This window comes from Apium graveolens, chromosome 8, assembly GCF_009905375.1.
Source record: "Apium graveolens cultivar Ventura chromosome 8, ASM990537v1, whole genome shotgun sequence".
In the NCBI taxonomy this organism is placed as follows: domain Eukaryota; kingdom Viridiplantae; phylum Streptophyta; class Magnoliopsida; order Apiales; family Apiaceae; genus Apium; species Apium graveolens.
The window spans coordinates 65,893,635-65,907,047 of NC_133654.1; the positions used below are offsets into that span (position 1 = coordinate 65,893,635).

The 13,413-nt window shown below is 36.4% G+C and overlaps 2 protein-coding genes across 3 annotated transcripts; one reads left to right on the forward strand and one right to left on the reverse strand.

Moving 5' to 3' along the window:
• The first annotated feature begins 1,020 nt into the window (after positions 1-1,020).
• Positions 1,021-3,708, forward strand: LOC141678460 (1-aminocyclopropane-1-carboxylate oxidase homolog 3-like). Of its 2 annotated transcripts, none has more exons than XM_074484787.1 (4): positions 1,021-1,573; positions 2,018-2,339; positions 2,443-2,662; positions 3,455-3,708. In XM_074484787.1, the coding sequence occupies exons 1-4, from the start codon at positions 1,065-1,067 to the stop codon at positions 3,598-3,600; spliced, it is 1,197 nt and encodes a 398-aa protein (XP_074340888.1). In that variant the 5' UTR covers positions 1,021-1,064; the 3' UTR covers positions 3,601-3,708. The 2 variants fall into 2 exon arrangements, with proteins under 2 accessions (XP_074340888.1, XP_074340889.1); XM_074484788.1 differs by having other exon boundaries at positions 1,023-1,573; positions 3,432-3,558.
• Positions 3,709-4,626: 918 nt separating this feature from the next.
• On the reverse strand, positions 4,627-6,209 carry LOC141679658 (uncharacterized). The gene is made up of 4 exons (XM_074486099.1): positions 6,132-6,209; positions 5,681-5,744; positions 5,257-5,573; positions 4,627-4,953 (listed from the first exon to the last, which is right to left on the reverse strand). Exons 1-4 carry the CDS (start codon positions 6,207-6,209, stop codon positions 4,627-4,629), a joined length of 786 nt encoding a protein of 261 aa, XP_074342200.1.
• Positions 6,210-13,413: the final 7,204 nt, after the last annotated feature.

The window sequence follows — 13,413 nt, forward strand, 5'->3', positions numbered from 1 at the left end:
TACAAATAAACAAGAGTTTGGAATTTATTGGCGCAAATGAAGTATTGGCGCAATGGTCGATCTCTTGTCTCCCTTCGGGAGGTTACGAATTCGATTTCTGGTGCGTGAGTGTGATTAATTATAAAAATAAAAAATAAACGGCTTATTTTTGCTTGTATCAACTAGAAGTTTATATTTTATAAATATTCGAAACAAATTATTCATATCAAGTATATATTATCCGTATTCAAAATTAAACGAATGATATCCATATCTGAATCCGATAATTTCGAATACAAATACGCAAAATACGTCTTATGCCAACATAAGTTTTAAATAATTAAGGTGTTTCTCTTATTTAGCAAACAGGCTGCTTAAGTGATTTTTACCTGTTTAAGTGGAGTTTAGTAATGTAAGCGGTACGGTTTGATTTGGTTGGAGGGTAAAAATTAAACGAAACTGTAAATTTTAGTTTTTCAATATCTTCACCTGTAACCAACCCGTTGTTATATAAAAATCAATCAAATTCATTCACGTAATTGCGGTTGATTTTGCGGTTCAACTGTTTAAATAATTAAAAAACTAACTTCAATAAAATTTATTGTATAAGAAAATTATAAGTCTTTTCAAAAGAAATTCAATAATGCTAAAAATTTAATAAGTTTAAATGACAAATAAGTTCAATAGTTTAGTGACATATAAAAGTTAATGCAAAATTTTCCGGACTTTATTTAAATTGGGCGAAATCCAAATTTCAATACTTGCATAATGTTATTTATATTTTATTTCAATTTTTTTAAAAAAAATTTATTAATTTATATAATATGCGTTTGGGGATGAATATTCACGATTTTTAAAATAATGAATCCGCAACTAAACCACAAATTAACGGTTATCTAAAAATTATAGTTAACACGCATTTTACGGTTACGGTTAACCGTAATATGCTGATCAGTTGCGGGTGGTTTTTGCGGTTTAGCTGATTGAACACGTGTTAGCCAAAATACACCGAGAATCATATAAGTTCACTGATGGTGTGATATACATGGTTAAACCTCACGTTCATTCAATTTTTAACTCATTCCATGGAAGTCAAAAATGAAGAAAGTTCAGACTGTGACATACTTAAAGTACTGGAGGATTTCGACGAATCTAAAGCTGGAGTTAAAGGGCTTGTTGATTCTGGTATCGTAAAAATTCCCAAGTTTTTCATTCATCCAGAACAGAAGTTGCTAAAGGCTGATGTTCATCTAGACTTACCAGTAATTAGTCTTGAGGGGTTCGAAAAAACAAACAGACGGGCTGAGATTGTTGCAGGAATTCGTGAGGCATCGGAAAAATGGGGATTCTTTCAGATGACTGATCATGGGATTTCGGATGCTGTCCTGGATGGTGTTTTAGAAGCTGGGAGGAAATTTCATGAGCAGCCAAAGGAGTTGAAAATAAAGTTTTATACTAGAGACCTTACACAAAGAGTTAGGTACTGCTGTACTCCTGATCTTTTTCTTACCAAGTTAGGCCAGTGGAGGGACTCTGTTTCTTGTGATTTTAAGGATAATTTTGTTGATCGTCAAGGCTTACCTTCTGTTTTCAGGTATGTTTACCTCGATTAATTTTTCATTTTCAGGCATCATTCCCTCTAATCATGTGCCCGTTTGCATCGTGGAATTTTAAGCGGATTAAGGGAAATGAGAATGAGATTTCGATACAAAATGTATTACAACCCTTATTCTTATTCCTCTTAATCGGTTTAAAATCTAATGATCTAAACGGTCCCAAGAATGCATCCCAAAGCATTAAGGACTCCAAATACTTCTTTTTATATAGAATTTCATATGTTAAAATTTTAACTTAGAGGTGGTAATAGAATTTTAAATAAATTTAATGACTATACACATATTGGAACAGACAGTATCTTCAACCTTACTTTAAGTCTATGTGTGCTATTTTGACTCACTGCTATAACAGTATTTTCAACATTTTTTTTTTAAATCTGTATCTAAGTTATCTACATTTGTTGCTGTATGTCCTACTGTAGAGAAGCAATGTGTGATTATGCCGAATGCTTGATAAACCTGAAGAACCTACTATTGGAGTTGTTATCGGAGGCTTTAGGCCTAACCAGCGATTACCTTGCAAGATTAGGATGTTTTCGAACACTGAGTATGTCTTGTCACTATTACCCACCATGTCCAGAACCTCAACTGACTTTAGGCACATCAAAACACTCTGATCCGAATTTTCTTACCATACTCCTACAAGACAACATCAGTGCTCTCCAAATCTTACATGAAAACCAATGGACAGATGTACATCCTGTCAAGGGAACTTTACTAGTAAATATTGGAGATTTAATGCAGGTAGTATTTATTTTTAATCGTCGTTCTGTTTTATTCTAAACATCTCATAATGGAAAATGTATTACCTAATTTTATTTTATACGAGTATTCATTTTATATGCAGCTTATAACAAATGATAGATTCAAGAGTATGCATCATAGAGTATTAGCAAAACATGAAGGCCCAAGAATATCTGTGGCCAGCTTCTTTTATCCGAGTACTGAAGATATGTTGAAGCCATACGGACCAATAAAAGAGCTTCTGTCTGATGACAATCAACCGAAATACAGGGAAATTAGCACAAAGGAGTTCATAACATATTTCATAACCCGAAAACGTGATGGTACTCCATATCTTCCTTATTTTAAGCTTCCATTAAATTGAGCTTATTGATTAACCACTTGTATCATGGTATGCAGTATGCTGCTAGTTCCTACTGGTATGTATAATATAGTAATTGACATTATAAATGTTACTATATCTGTAATATATACTATATATACTACAGAATATCTAAGCAAGTTCTTGCATTCTATTAGTCCATATTTGTCGGTTCTTCTAATATCATGACAATAGCAAATTTTATATGAAGATACTCTACTACATCTGCTGTATGTACGTTTTTGCAGATTATTAGTCCATATGTACAACAGGACATATGTATTAATGGTAGAGGCAGCAGAGAAACGATAGATTTAATGAGTTAAACCAATGTTGGTTTAGTAAAAAACTTTAATTCAAAGTCCTTCATTTAGTCTAATGTAGGTTCCAATTGGAGTTAAATTTGGCGTGATTTGTCTTGTGATATACTAATGCATCATACTTTTCATTCCTGGTAGAACGAAATTCTTCAAGCTCAATCCCTTAAAGTATATTGTGCTTGATTTTGCAGACTCATAGTAATGTTACTTGAAAAAATTCGCAGCATTAGTTTATGAACTATCATTTCTACTACCACATATTATGCTCACCAGATTTCTATTCATCATATGACCATACCAGCGATATAAGATTTAGAAATATTCAATATGATAAATAGCTCATACTTTCTCCAGATAAGACGAAAATTGATTTTGATTACTAGATGTTCTACTTACCCTCGGAATTTACAGGATGCCTCTCTTTAATTTGTTAGGCGATCAGCTAGCTTGTCATACAACTCACCTGATAAAAATACAGGTTATCGGTCTCTTCCGGATGAACGGAGATATGTCCCTCCTTTTATTTCACTCTCCTGCTCAGCTCTTACTCTCCAGATTCTGTTCAAACTTTGGCTCCTAAAGTTCTTAAATTTTCTGCATTTACGACTTCTCCTAGAGCTTGGTTTAGGCTATGTATTCAACAAATATAATCAAATCAAGAAAATAAATCAATTACATTATTCTTTTATTATTTTGATAAACATAAGGTTATGGTGTAATTTCATCAATCGGAACAGAGTAAAATACAATTATCTTGATCAATTCACTTAATGAACTCTATAACAATAACTTTCTAATAACATGCCATCAAATTATAATTTCAACCACATTCTATGTATAAAAAGCTAGAGGGAAGGTACTGAAAAAAACAAGAACTTGAAAATGTTTAGCCATCATGTTTCAAGGAATCCTGTGAGCCTTACGATGGAATTGTGGATTTCACACATTTGCCTCCCCTTGAGAGTTCTTCCATCTCCACTACACGTCGAAAATGCCAACCGGTAAGAATTATGTTATAATTGAGACAATAAGCTCAAATAAAAGCTTAATTGACGATTCACGCTCACTGTTTAATTAATCAAAAGAAACAATTAGGATTACAAATGCCCAATTCGAGGAGAGGCAGCCTCCTAATAAGACAACGTCTTTACTGGATAAAATATTTGCATATCTCCCTACGAACCCTGTCCTTAACTATTTATATTTCCTTTTCCCCAAACAGATCCTTCTTTACCCCTAGTCAACTTCTTTTGAAAGTCTTGCCCTTCCTTTGATAAGTCAACATCCCATCTGAGTTCCGTGCATTATCTCGGGCCCAAACATTGACCTTGTCCTCAAGGTGAAAGTCAGGAAACAAGTTCACAATCTGCTGATAGTCCTCCCAAGTTGCTTCCCAATCCTGTAACCCTGTCCACTTAATCAAAACTTCTATGCTGCTGGGATGGTTCTTGGCAGGTCGCACATTGAGAATCCGTTCATGTTGGACGTCCAGAACCATGTTAGTAGTTAACTGGGGAGGAATTACTGACGAGGCAGGTTGTGTTCCAATTTCCTTTTTTAACCGTGAGACGTGAAAAACAGGGTGGATATGGGTACCTGAAGGAAGCTACAATCGATAAGCAACATTGCCAACTCGCTCTAGGATAGAAAAGGGCCCATAGAAACGTGCTGAAAGCTTCTCACAAGGACGTCTAGCCAAGGAATGTTGACGATACGGCTGCAGTTTTAAAAACACTTGTTCCCCCACTTGAAAAACCACATCGCGGCGACCTGCATCAGCATATTTTTGCATTCGTTGTTGTGCACGAAACAACGACGCCTTAACATCATCCAACACAGCGTCACTTTCTAGCAACTGTTCTTCCAATGTAGCCACTGATGTACTTCCTTTTTCAAAACGCAGCAAGGCTAGTGGCTCGCGACCATAAACTACCTGAAATGGTGAGCAGTTGATAGACACTTGGTAGGAAGTGTTGTACCAAAACTCTAACCAGGGAAGCCAGTTTGCCCAAAAATTGGGTTTGCCATTAATAAAGCACCTTAGGTAGGTTTCCATCACTTTGTTTACTACCTCCGTTTGCCCGTCGGATTGCGGGTTATACGCTGAGCTGTGATGCAGTGCAGTGCCTTAGCTCTTAAATAATTCTCGCCAAAAAATGCTCAGAAAAACTCTATCTCGATCGGACACAATGGTAGCATGGAAACCGTGATGTCGAACCACCTCACGTATGAAGACCTGTGCTACAGACTGGGCTGTGTAAGGATGTTTGATACCAATGAAGTGTGCATATTTGGACAGGCGATCCACCACCACTAAAACTGTATCCACTCCACTAGAGCGGGGTAAACCATCAACAAAATTGAGTGATATATCTTCCCAAATTCTTGTTAGAATTGGTAATGGTTGCAAGAGGCCTGCTGGCCGCAGTGATGATGCTTTACTTTGTTGACAAACCAGACAAACTTGCACGTATTTCTGCATATTTTTTCGCATGTCAGGCCAAAACCATTCATGTAGCCGCTGGTAAGTTTTAAAATTACATGGGTGGCCACCTAAAGTGGTATCATGATATTTATGTAATAGCAAGTCTACTAATTTTGATTTCAGAGGGATTACCAAACGCCCTTTGTATCTTAAATTCCCCTGGTCAAGACTGTACCTTTGGGAGCCTGCCCTTTACCAATTGCTGCCACCATTTGTTGGACGAACTGATCATTTGGAATCTGAGGTACGAAATTTCCCCATTGCACTCAAGTTGTTGTTATTAAGTTGGACAACTCACACAAGCCGTTGTATTCGTGGGATAACGCATCGGGGATCTTGTTAGCTGCTCCGGGTTTGTATTTGATGTCAAAATGAAAACCCATTAATTTTCCCACCCAACGCTTATATTCCAAACCAATTTCACGCTGCTCAAATAAGAAGCGTAGGCTTTGTTGATCAGTACGGACCACAAATTTACGACCCATGAGATAATGCCTCCACTTTTGGACTGAAAACATAATTGCCATGAACTCCTTCTTGTAGATGGATTTGAGTCAATTTCGAGGTCCTAACAACTTGCTATAATAGGCGATTGGATGATTATCTTGCAGGAGAACATCTCCTACCCAAAAACCGGAAGCATCTGTCTCAATTTCGAACATTTTATCAAAATCTGGGAGAGCAAGAATTGGAGCCTGCACCATGGCTTTATTTAACAAGGTAGATGTGGTAGTAGCAGCTTCAGTCCAGCCGTATTTGTCTTTTCTTAATTGATCGGTAAGTGGGTGCACAATTTTTGCATACCCTCGTATAAACTTCTGGTAATATCCTGTGAGACCAAGGAACCCACGTAGCTCCTTTATGTTCTGAGGTACGGGCTAATTTGTCATGGCCCGCACTTTAGAGTTATCCACAGCCACTCCTATTTCTGAGATGATATGGCCTAAATAGGCCACTTGCTTTTTGCCGAATTCACCTTTTTTCTTATACACATATAACTGATTTTGCTTGAGCTGTTGCATAATTATTTCAACATGTTTAATATGGTCCTCAACACTTCGACTATAAATTAAAATGTCGTCGAAGAAGACTAACAAAAATTTATGAAGATATGGGTGAAATACCTTATTCATGATTGCTTGGAAAGTGGCTGGACCATTTGTAAGACCAAACGGAAGGACCAAAAACTCGTAATGGCCTTCATGAGTGCGAAAAGTTATTTTTGGTACGTCCTCCTCCTTCATTCGTACTTGGTGGTACCCTGATTTTAAATCCAATTTTGTAAACCACACTGCACCATTTAATTCATCCCACAACTCGTCGATTATAGGTATCGGATACTTATCCGGTATGGTGACTTTATTTAAAGCCCTATAGTCGACACATAATCTCCATGAACCATCACACTTTTTCACCAACAATACCGGGCTAGAGAATGGACTGTTCGATAGCTGTATTATTCCAGCTTTAAGCATATCCTTAATGAGGATTTCGATCTCTTTCTTTTGTACTTGTGAGTAACGATATGGCCTTACATTCACTGGATCAGTTCCCTCTTTTAGCACCACAGCATGGTCATGGATGCGTTTCGGAGGTAACCCTGTAAGTAAGTCGAAAACCTGTTTGTACTTCTACAAAACCCCTTTCAAAAATTTTGGGATAGTACTGGTCCCTTTCTCCTCTTCATTCAACTACTCTACGGGTGCTTGTAAGAAATTAAATTCCACAAGATAACCGTTGCCTTCCTTTCTCAAATTCCGCAGCATGGCTTTTAAGGATATTCCACTACGGCCTAACGATGCATCCCCTTTAATGGTCACAGTCTCAGTTCCCAGTTGAAACCGCATCGTTTGAGTCTTCCAGTTTATAGTCATGGTGCCCAAAGTCTCAAGCCATTGTATACCTAAAATGATGTCAGAATTTCCTAACTCTAAAGGCAAAAAACTCTCCACAATTACTATCCCTTGCATTTCCAACACCACTGATTTGCAAATGTTAGTCCCCATCACCGAGTCCCCTGTACCAAGAGACACCCCAAACTCTTTCGATGGCAATACTGGAATATTCAGTTTCTTTATCACCTCCAAAGAAATAAAATTATGGGTAGCACCCGGGTCTACCATAATCACAACCTCCTGACCTCCAATATATCCCACGAGTTTCATCGTTCGTGGACTCGTCAAACCCATTACAGAATTTAAAGAAATCTCAGGTTAGGGTATGTTAGGCATTACCTCTAAATTCTCCTCTGAAACTGAGCTGTGTGGGATTAATTCTGGTTCCTCTTCCTCCCCTTCACAAGTGAGCAATACGCTCAACTCTTTTCTTTTGCATTTATGCCCACTAGACCACTTATCATCGCAGGGATAACATAATCCTTTCTCCCTTATAATCTGTAATTCTGCTTCGCTCGGCCTGCGTATCTCTCTATAATTTTTCCCCATTGCTACACCTCTGCTCCCTCTAGTTGAAGAGGCTGTTTGACTGTGCTATGAGTAATGACTTGGGGAAGTCCACCCGGTTGAGTAACCGGAGATACTTCATCTATGAGACGCTGATATGATGGATGGTGTATAAGATCCTTGGCTCATGAATTGGCCTGACCTCTGTTCCCCCTTCCTACTGGCCCCAACACGCAACTTATCTTCTCGCATCAAAGCCAAATCCATCGCATTATCTAAGTTTTTAGGCTCTAATAGACGAACCTCCACCTTAATTTCTTCTTTCAACCCATTTAATAATTGTGCCTTAGCTATTTCCTCTGGCACTCTCTCTAAAGGCGCCAACAACTAAATAAATTTTCATCTGTAGTCTCCCACCGTCCCATTTTGTTTATGCCCCAACCACTGTTCGTGTAAAGTATCTGTAGCCGTAGACCTGAATTGCCTTCGGACCATTATTTTTATTTCTTCCCAAGTTTGCATGGGCCCCCATCTATTTTCCCATTGGAACCAAAGTAAGGCATCTCCTTCTAGTGCCCCAATTACAGCCTCTAACTTATCTTCCTCTGACAAATGATAGAGCTGATGATAGCGTTCAACTCGTAAAATCCACCCATCAAGGTTTACTCCATCAAACAAGGGCATATCTAGCTTTTTAAATCTCCAGTTTGTTCCTCGCCCTGTGACAGGCAGTCTCATACTTAAAACACCTTCTGGACCCCCTCCAGATCCCTGGCCAGTCTGGCTACCATCCTCAAATAACACCCATTTTCCATACCTATCTTCCTCTCCCGACTTACGTTCACTTATATTGCTGCCTCCAGTTTTGGTTATTACCTCCGATTGAATGATTTTCTCTCTTTGCTTTCCCATGAGATCCTTAAGAGCAGCCTGTACCTCTGTTTGCAAAGCCAACTGATCATTCTTTACCATTAACATCATCGAGTCCTGCTGGTCTCTCGATCTGTTAAGTCTCCCCTCAAGCCGCATCGCTATCTCATCAATATGGCGCTCCTGCTTCTTTATCATTTCTTCTACTACCGTGACAAATCTGTTTGATAACGATACTTCCATCGCTGCCACTGCGCCTTTGATGGCGGCTGACACCTCCTCAATCACTTACGCTCTTATCGTGTTTTGAATTTTTGTGACTTGTTCTTCGATTGCATCCACCTGTTGAGTCGTCATTGGAGGCCCCATTATCGAAAGCTCTGATACCACTTTGGTAAGAATTAGGTTAGAATTGAGACAATAAGCTGAAATGAAAGCTCAATTGACGATTCACGCTCACTGTTTAATTAATAAAAAGAAACAATTACGGTTACAAATGCCCAATTCGAGGATAGGTGGACTCCTAATAAGACAACGTCTTTACTGGATAAAACATTTGCATATCTCCCCTCGAACCTTGTCCTTAACTATTTATATTTCCTTTTCCCCAAACAGATATTTCCTTCTTTACCCCTGGTCAACTTCTTTTGACAGTCTTGCCCTTCCTTTGATAAGTCAACATCCCATCTGAGTTCATTGCACCATCTTTCTAGTAATTTGTCTTCCCAAAATCTCGGGGGAGGCGTGATTTTACCACCATTTCTATCATCATAGTCATCGTGCTCGTATCCAAATTCATTTTCAGAATGAATTTCCAGAATGTTTATGGGAATTGATTTCTTCTTTCTCTTGAAGCTATTATTATTTCAGGATTTTTGGTAACCGGAATAACCAACAATGCTGCAAGTAGTATTATCATTTCCTCCTGAAAAACCAACAATGCCTCTGAAAATAGTATCAGATTCTTGAAATTCATCTTAGGCCAAGGAAACTAAATGTAACATGATTTGAGAGAGAGAGAGAGAGTGAGAGAGAGAGAGAGATTAAGTAGAAGAGAAATGCAGAGTAAGATGACGTGGGAAAAGGGAAGGAAATGAGAGGGAATTTATAGAGAAATGGAGGAGTACACTTGTAGTTTAACTGTTTTGTAGAGTTTTAGCTAGAATATTTTTTTTTTCATTTTGATAACTAAATTAGATGTCCGGACTTTTTTGGTTACCACAATCTGATAACTAAGTATACGTTAAAAAATCAAAAAGCAGTTAAATAGGACAGATAATTACATAATTTATTTGAATTGCTTTTTAAGAAATATTTTAGGTAATCAATAAATAAGCTCTTTTTAGAGTATTTAGACTTCAATTAATTTTTTTTTAAAAACAATTATTTATACATATATCAATATAATTTTATTATGTAAATTACTAAAATAAAAGAGAAAAACCTACTCAACTTAAATATATAAAAGTTATTAAAAATAATTAGATTAAAACATTATTTCCACAACTAAATTTAATTTGCAACAATTTCTATTAGAAAAATCAAACCATCCTTTATTACTTCACTCAGTCTCTAAAAGGCAAAAAAGAATGAATACGTATTTAATATTAATGTAGTACACCTAAAATGAAGATGCTGCTGTGAAAATTCGTACCAACGTTGCTGCCTAAATATGTTTACCATCGCGTTTCTGTCGGCGTGTAACGTAGGCAGGAATTTCGCCAACTTTGAAAGTCATTTCTTTTTAAATTATCTGGAGTTACTTCGTAAGTCATTTCAAGATATCAAAACACGTTAAAATGCTCAAGTGCACTTGCGAGACAAGGTCCCCTGATTAATTCCAACACCACAAGCCATAGATGTTGCAAGTTCCTACACGTCTAACATATAACACAAATGATATTTCCAACGTGTGTCATATATATTATTGTTGAGTATAATTAACACTATGCGTCACAATAAGTAGTTATATAACTATATATATTATACTTATTATAGGCCAACATAGGTTTCAAGCAATTTAGTAAATTACATATTTACCCTCTATTACATTAATAATGAAAAATATATGTTATCATTAGAAATGAACCCATGACCACCCTCTATTACATTAATAATGAAAAATATATGTTTTCCATGAGAACCATGACCTTAGCATTAGAAAAGAACTATGTGCACATGTCCAACCACTACACCAGATACATTAATTATACTTTTTTAGAAACTCATTACCTACATGCACAAAAAACTCATTCCCTTCATTTAATTTAATATCTTCTCCGGATAAATAGATATCTATCTATCTATTATACATGTTATAGATATTCATATCTCCAACCACTACATCAAAGAAATTTATAATGTTCTTTTAAGAATCATTCACTACATCCACAAAATACTCATTAATTTCACTCAATTTAATACCGTTTCAAGATTTAATAAATATTAAAGTATCAGTAAATTTATAACTATTTATCCAATATATTGTATTTAGTATAAGCCATAATATTTTTTATCAGTTATAAATATACTAATATACACTCTACTAATTTAAAACTTAACTTTTCGATCAATTATTAAAGGATTAATGCACTACCTCTATAAATATAATTGTGAAACCATATAAAACTTTGTTAGTCCCTTAACAATATAACAAGAATTATAGAAGTGGGGTTGAATGGAATTCTTGAAATTTTTTCTTGAATAAAAATGTTCTAACTCAAATATATATATATAGTGTGAATTGACTAGCAGAATGCAGAATAAAGACTTAAGTAAATCAAAACACAAGTAATTAAAAACAAGAGTCTTTAAAAACTTTCTGGTGGATTTGAATGATTCCACCAGAGATATATATTATATATCGAGGGAACCCTGTGTGCAAAATGCTCACAGCTGCTTACAACAATTGAACAACTAAGACTATAGAGAAATGCTAAGAATTCTGCTTACAAATGTTTCTCTATTTTTCTGCTTAGATCAATATTTTCCTAGTTGCTACATCTTGGTTTATATATCACCAAGATTACAAAGTAATAAGACAGGATAATAAAATAAAAACTATCTAGTCTATTACAATGCTACTTCATTACTCTATTTCGGCATCTTTGAATATCTTCATAATAGCATGGAAATGGCAATGCTTCTTTGTTCTCGAAAACCCAGTTGAATAGGCTACCACATTCCATTTGCATCCACTCGACGCATGTGACTGTGTTGTCACTGTCAACAGATGTTTTAATTCTTTATCCGTCGGGTTCATGATCATCCGTCGAGTTATTGATCATCCGTCGGGTTGTCTAGTTGATCATCCGTCGACTTCATTGTAGTTTATCCGTCGGGTAGCAATCTGGCACTTGACTTCATTTCATTTATGCAGAATTACAAGACATTATCTATGTACAATTAATCAACCTATTCTGCATATCTAGTTAAAGTCAACATGACTTGAATACTACTTACAGAATCTATACAATGGTGTATGCAGAAATGTGCTATAGACTTATTGTTACATAAGCTACTCACTCGATGGATAATAAGTCATCATCCGTCGGGACTATAATGAGTCATCCGTCGGGACTATAAATCTTATCCGTCGAGTGCTACATAATTTCACTAAGTAAAATCTACCAAGGTGTTTTGTTCATGAAATCATCAAGTACACAACATATACACAACAATCTCCCCCAATTTATGTCTACTAGAATTGTAATCATAAATTAAGAGATACTTGATGATAACAAAACACCCTAAAAATATAACTTTAAAAGAAAGTAGATATTACTGAAAAGTGCTTCAATTAACAAAAAGTACAAAGTTTTTGCTCACAGTCATTTTCAAGATGCTCCTCTAGCCTGAGCGGATTTATCTAGTTCCTTGAAGGTCTGGATCTCTTTCCAAGCTTTCTGTTGTTTTCTTTAATCTGATTTTGGAGCTGCTTGTGGAATTATAGTTCATCAGATTCTGAGAGATTTAACTTTGCTTGCATTTCCAACAGAGTCTCATTGCTGGAGATGCTTAATTGGTCTTCTAATCTGAAAAACCTTCTCACACCTTTGTCATCCATGAACTCTATCAGCCAGTAGGGCCTTAGATGCACTCTTCTCCCTGTGTAAGGGATAATTAGAGTCTTTGGAAGTGCATCTTTAGCTCTAACACTCCTTAGTTCTTCAATCTTCTTCAGTACCAATCTTCTTGCAGTAATGTTGAACCGAAAGTTCTTCTTGAAGGATGAATAAACTTTAATCAGTACAGCTTGGCTTTCTTGAAGGATCCTGTGAAGTGGCCACTGAATCTCCTTTCCCCCTTTGTACTTGAACACTAACCTTTCAGGTAGGTTTTTGTATGCATCAATTCCTCTCACTTCATCTAGTTCATCTAGATAGAGGTTTAGATCAGAAAATTTTTTGATGTCACACAAGTACATGTAATCTCCCTTACTGACTTTAGATTGAGCTTTGACTAGAGATTTGGATTTGAGAGGTGATAACTTCACTTTCTTGACTGTTCTTGACTTTGTTCTTCTTGGCTTGCTAAGGATTGGTAGATTGAAGTTAGGAATTGGTATGTTCTCCCATTTTATTGGCTCATCCTTGGGCACAATAGGTTCACCATGAATATTCCTGTAGGGATCCAC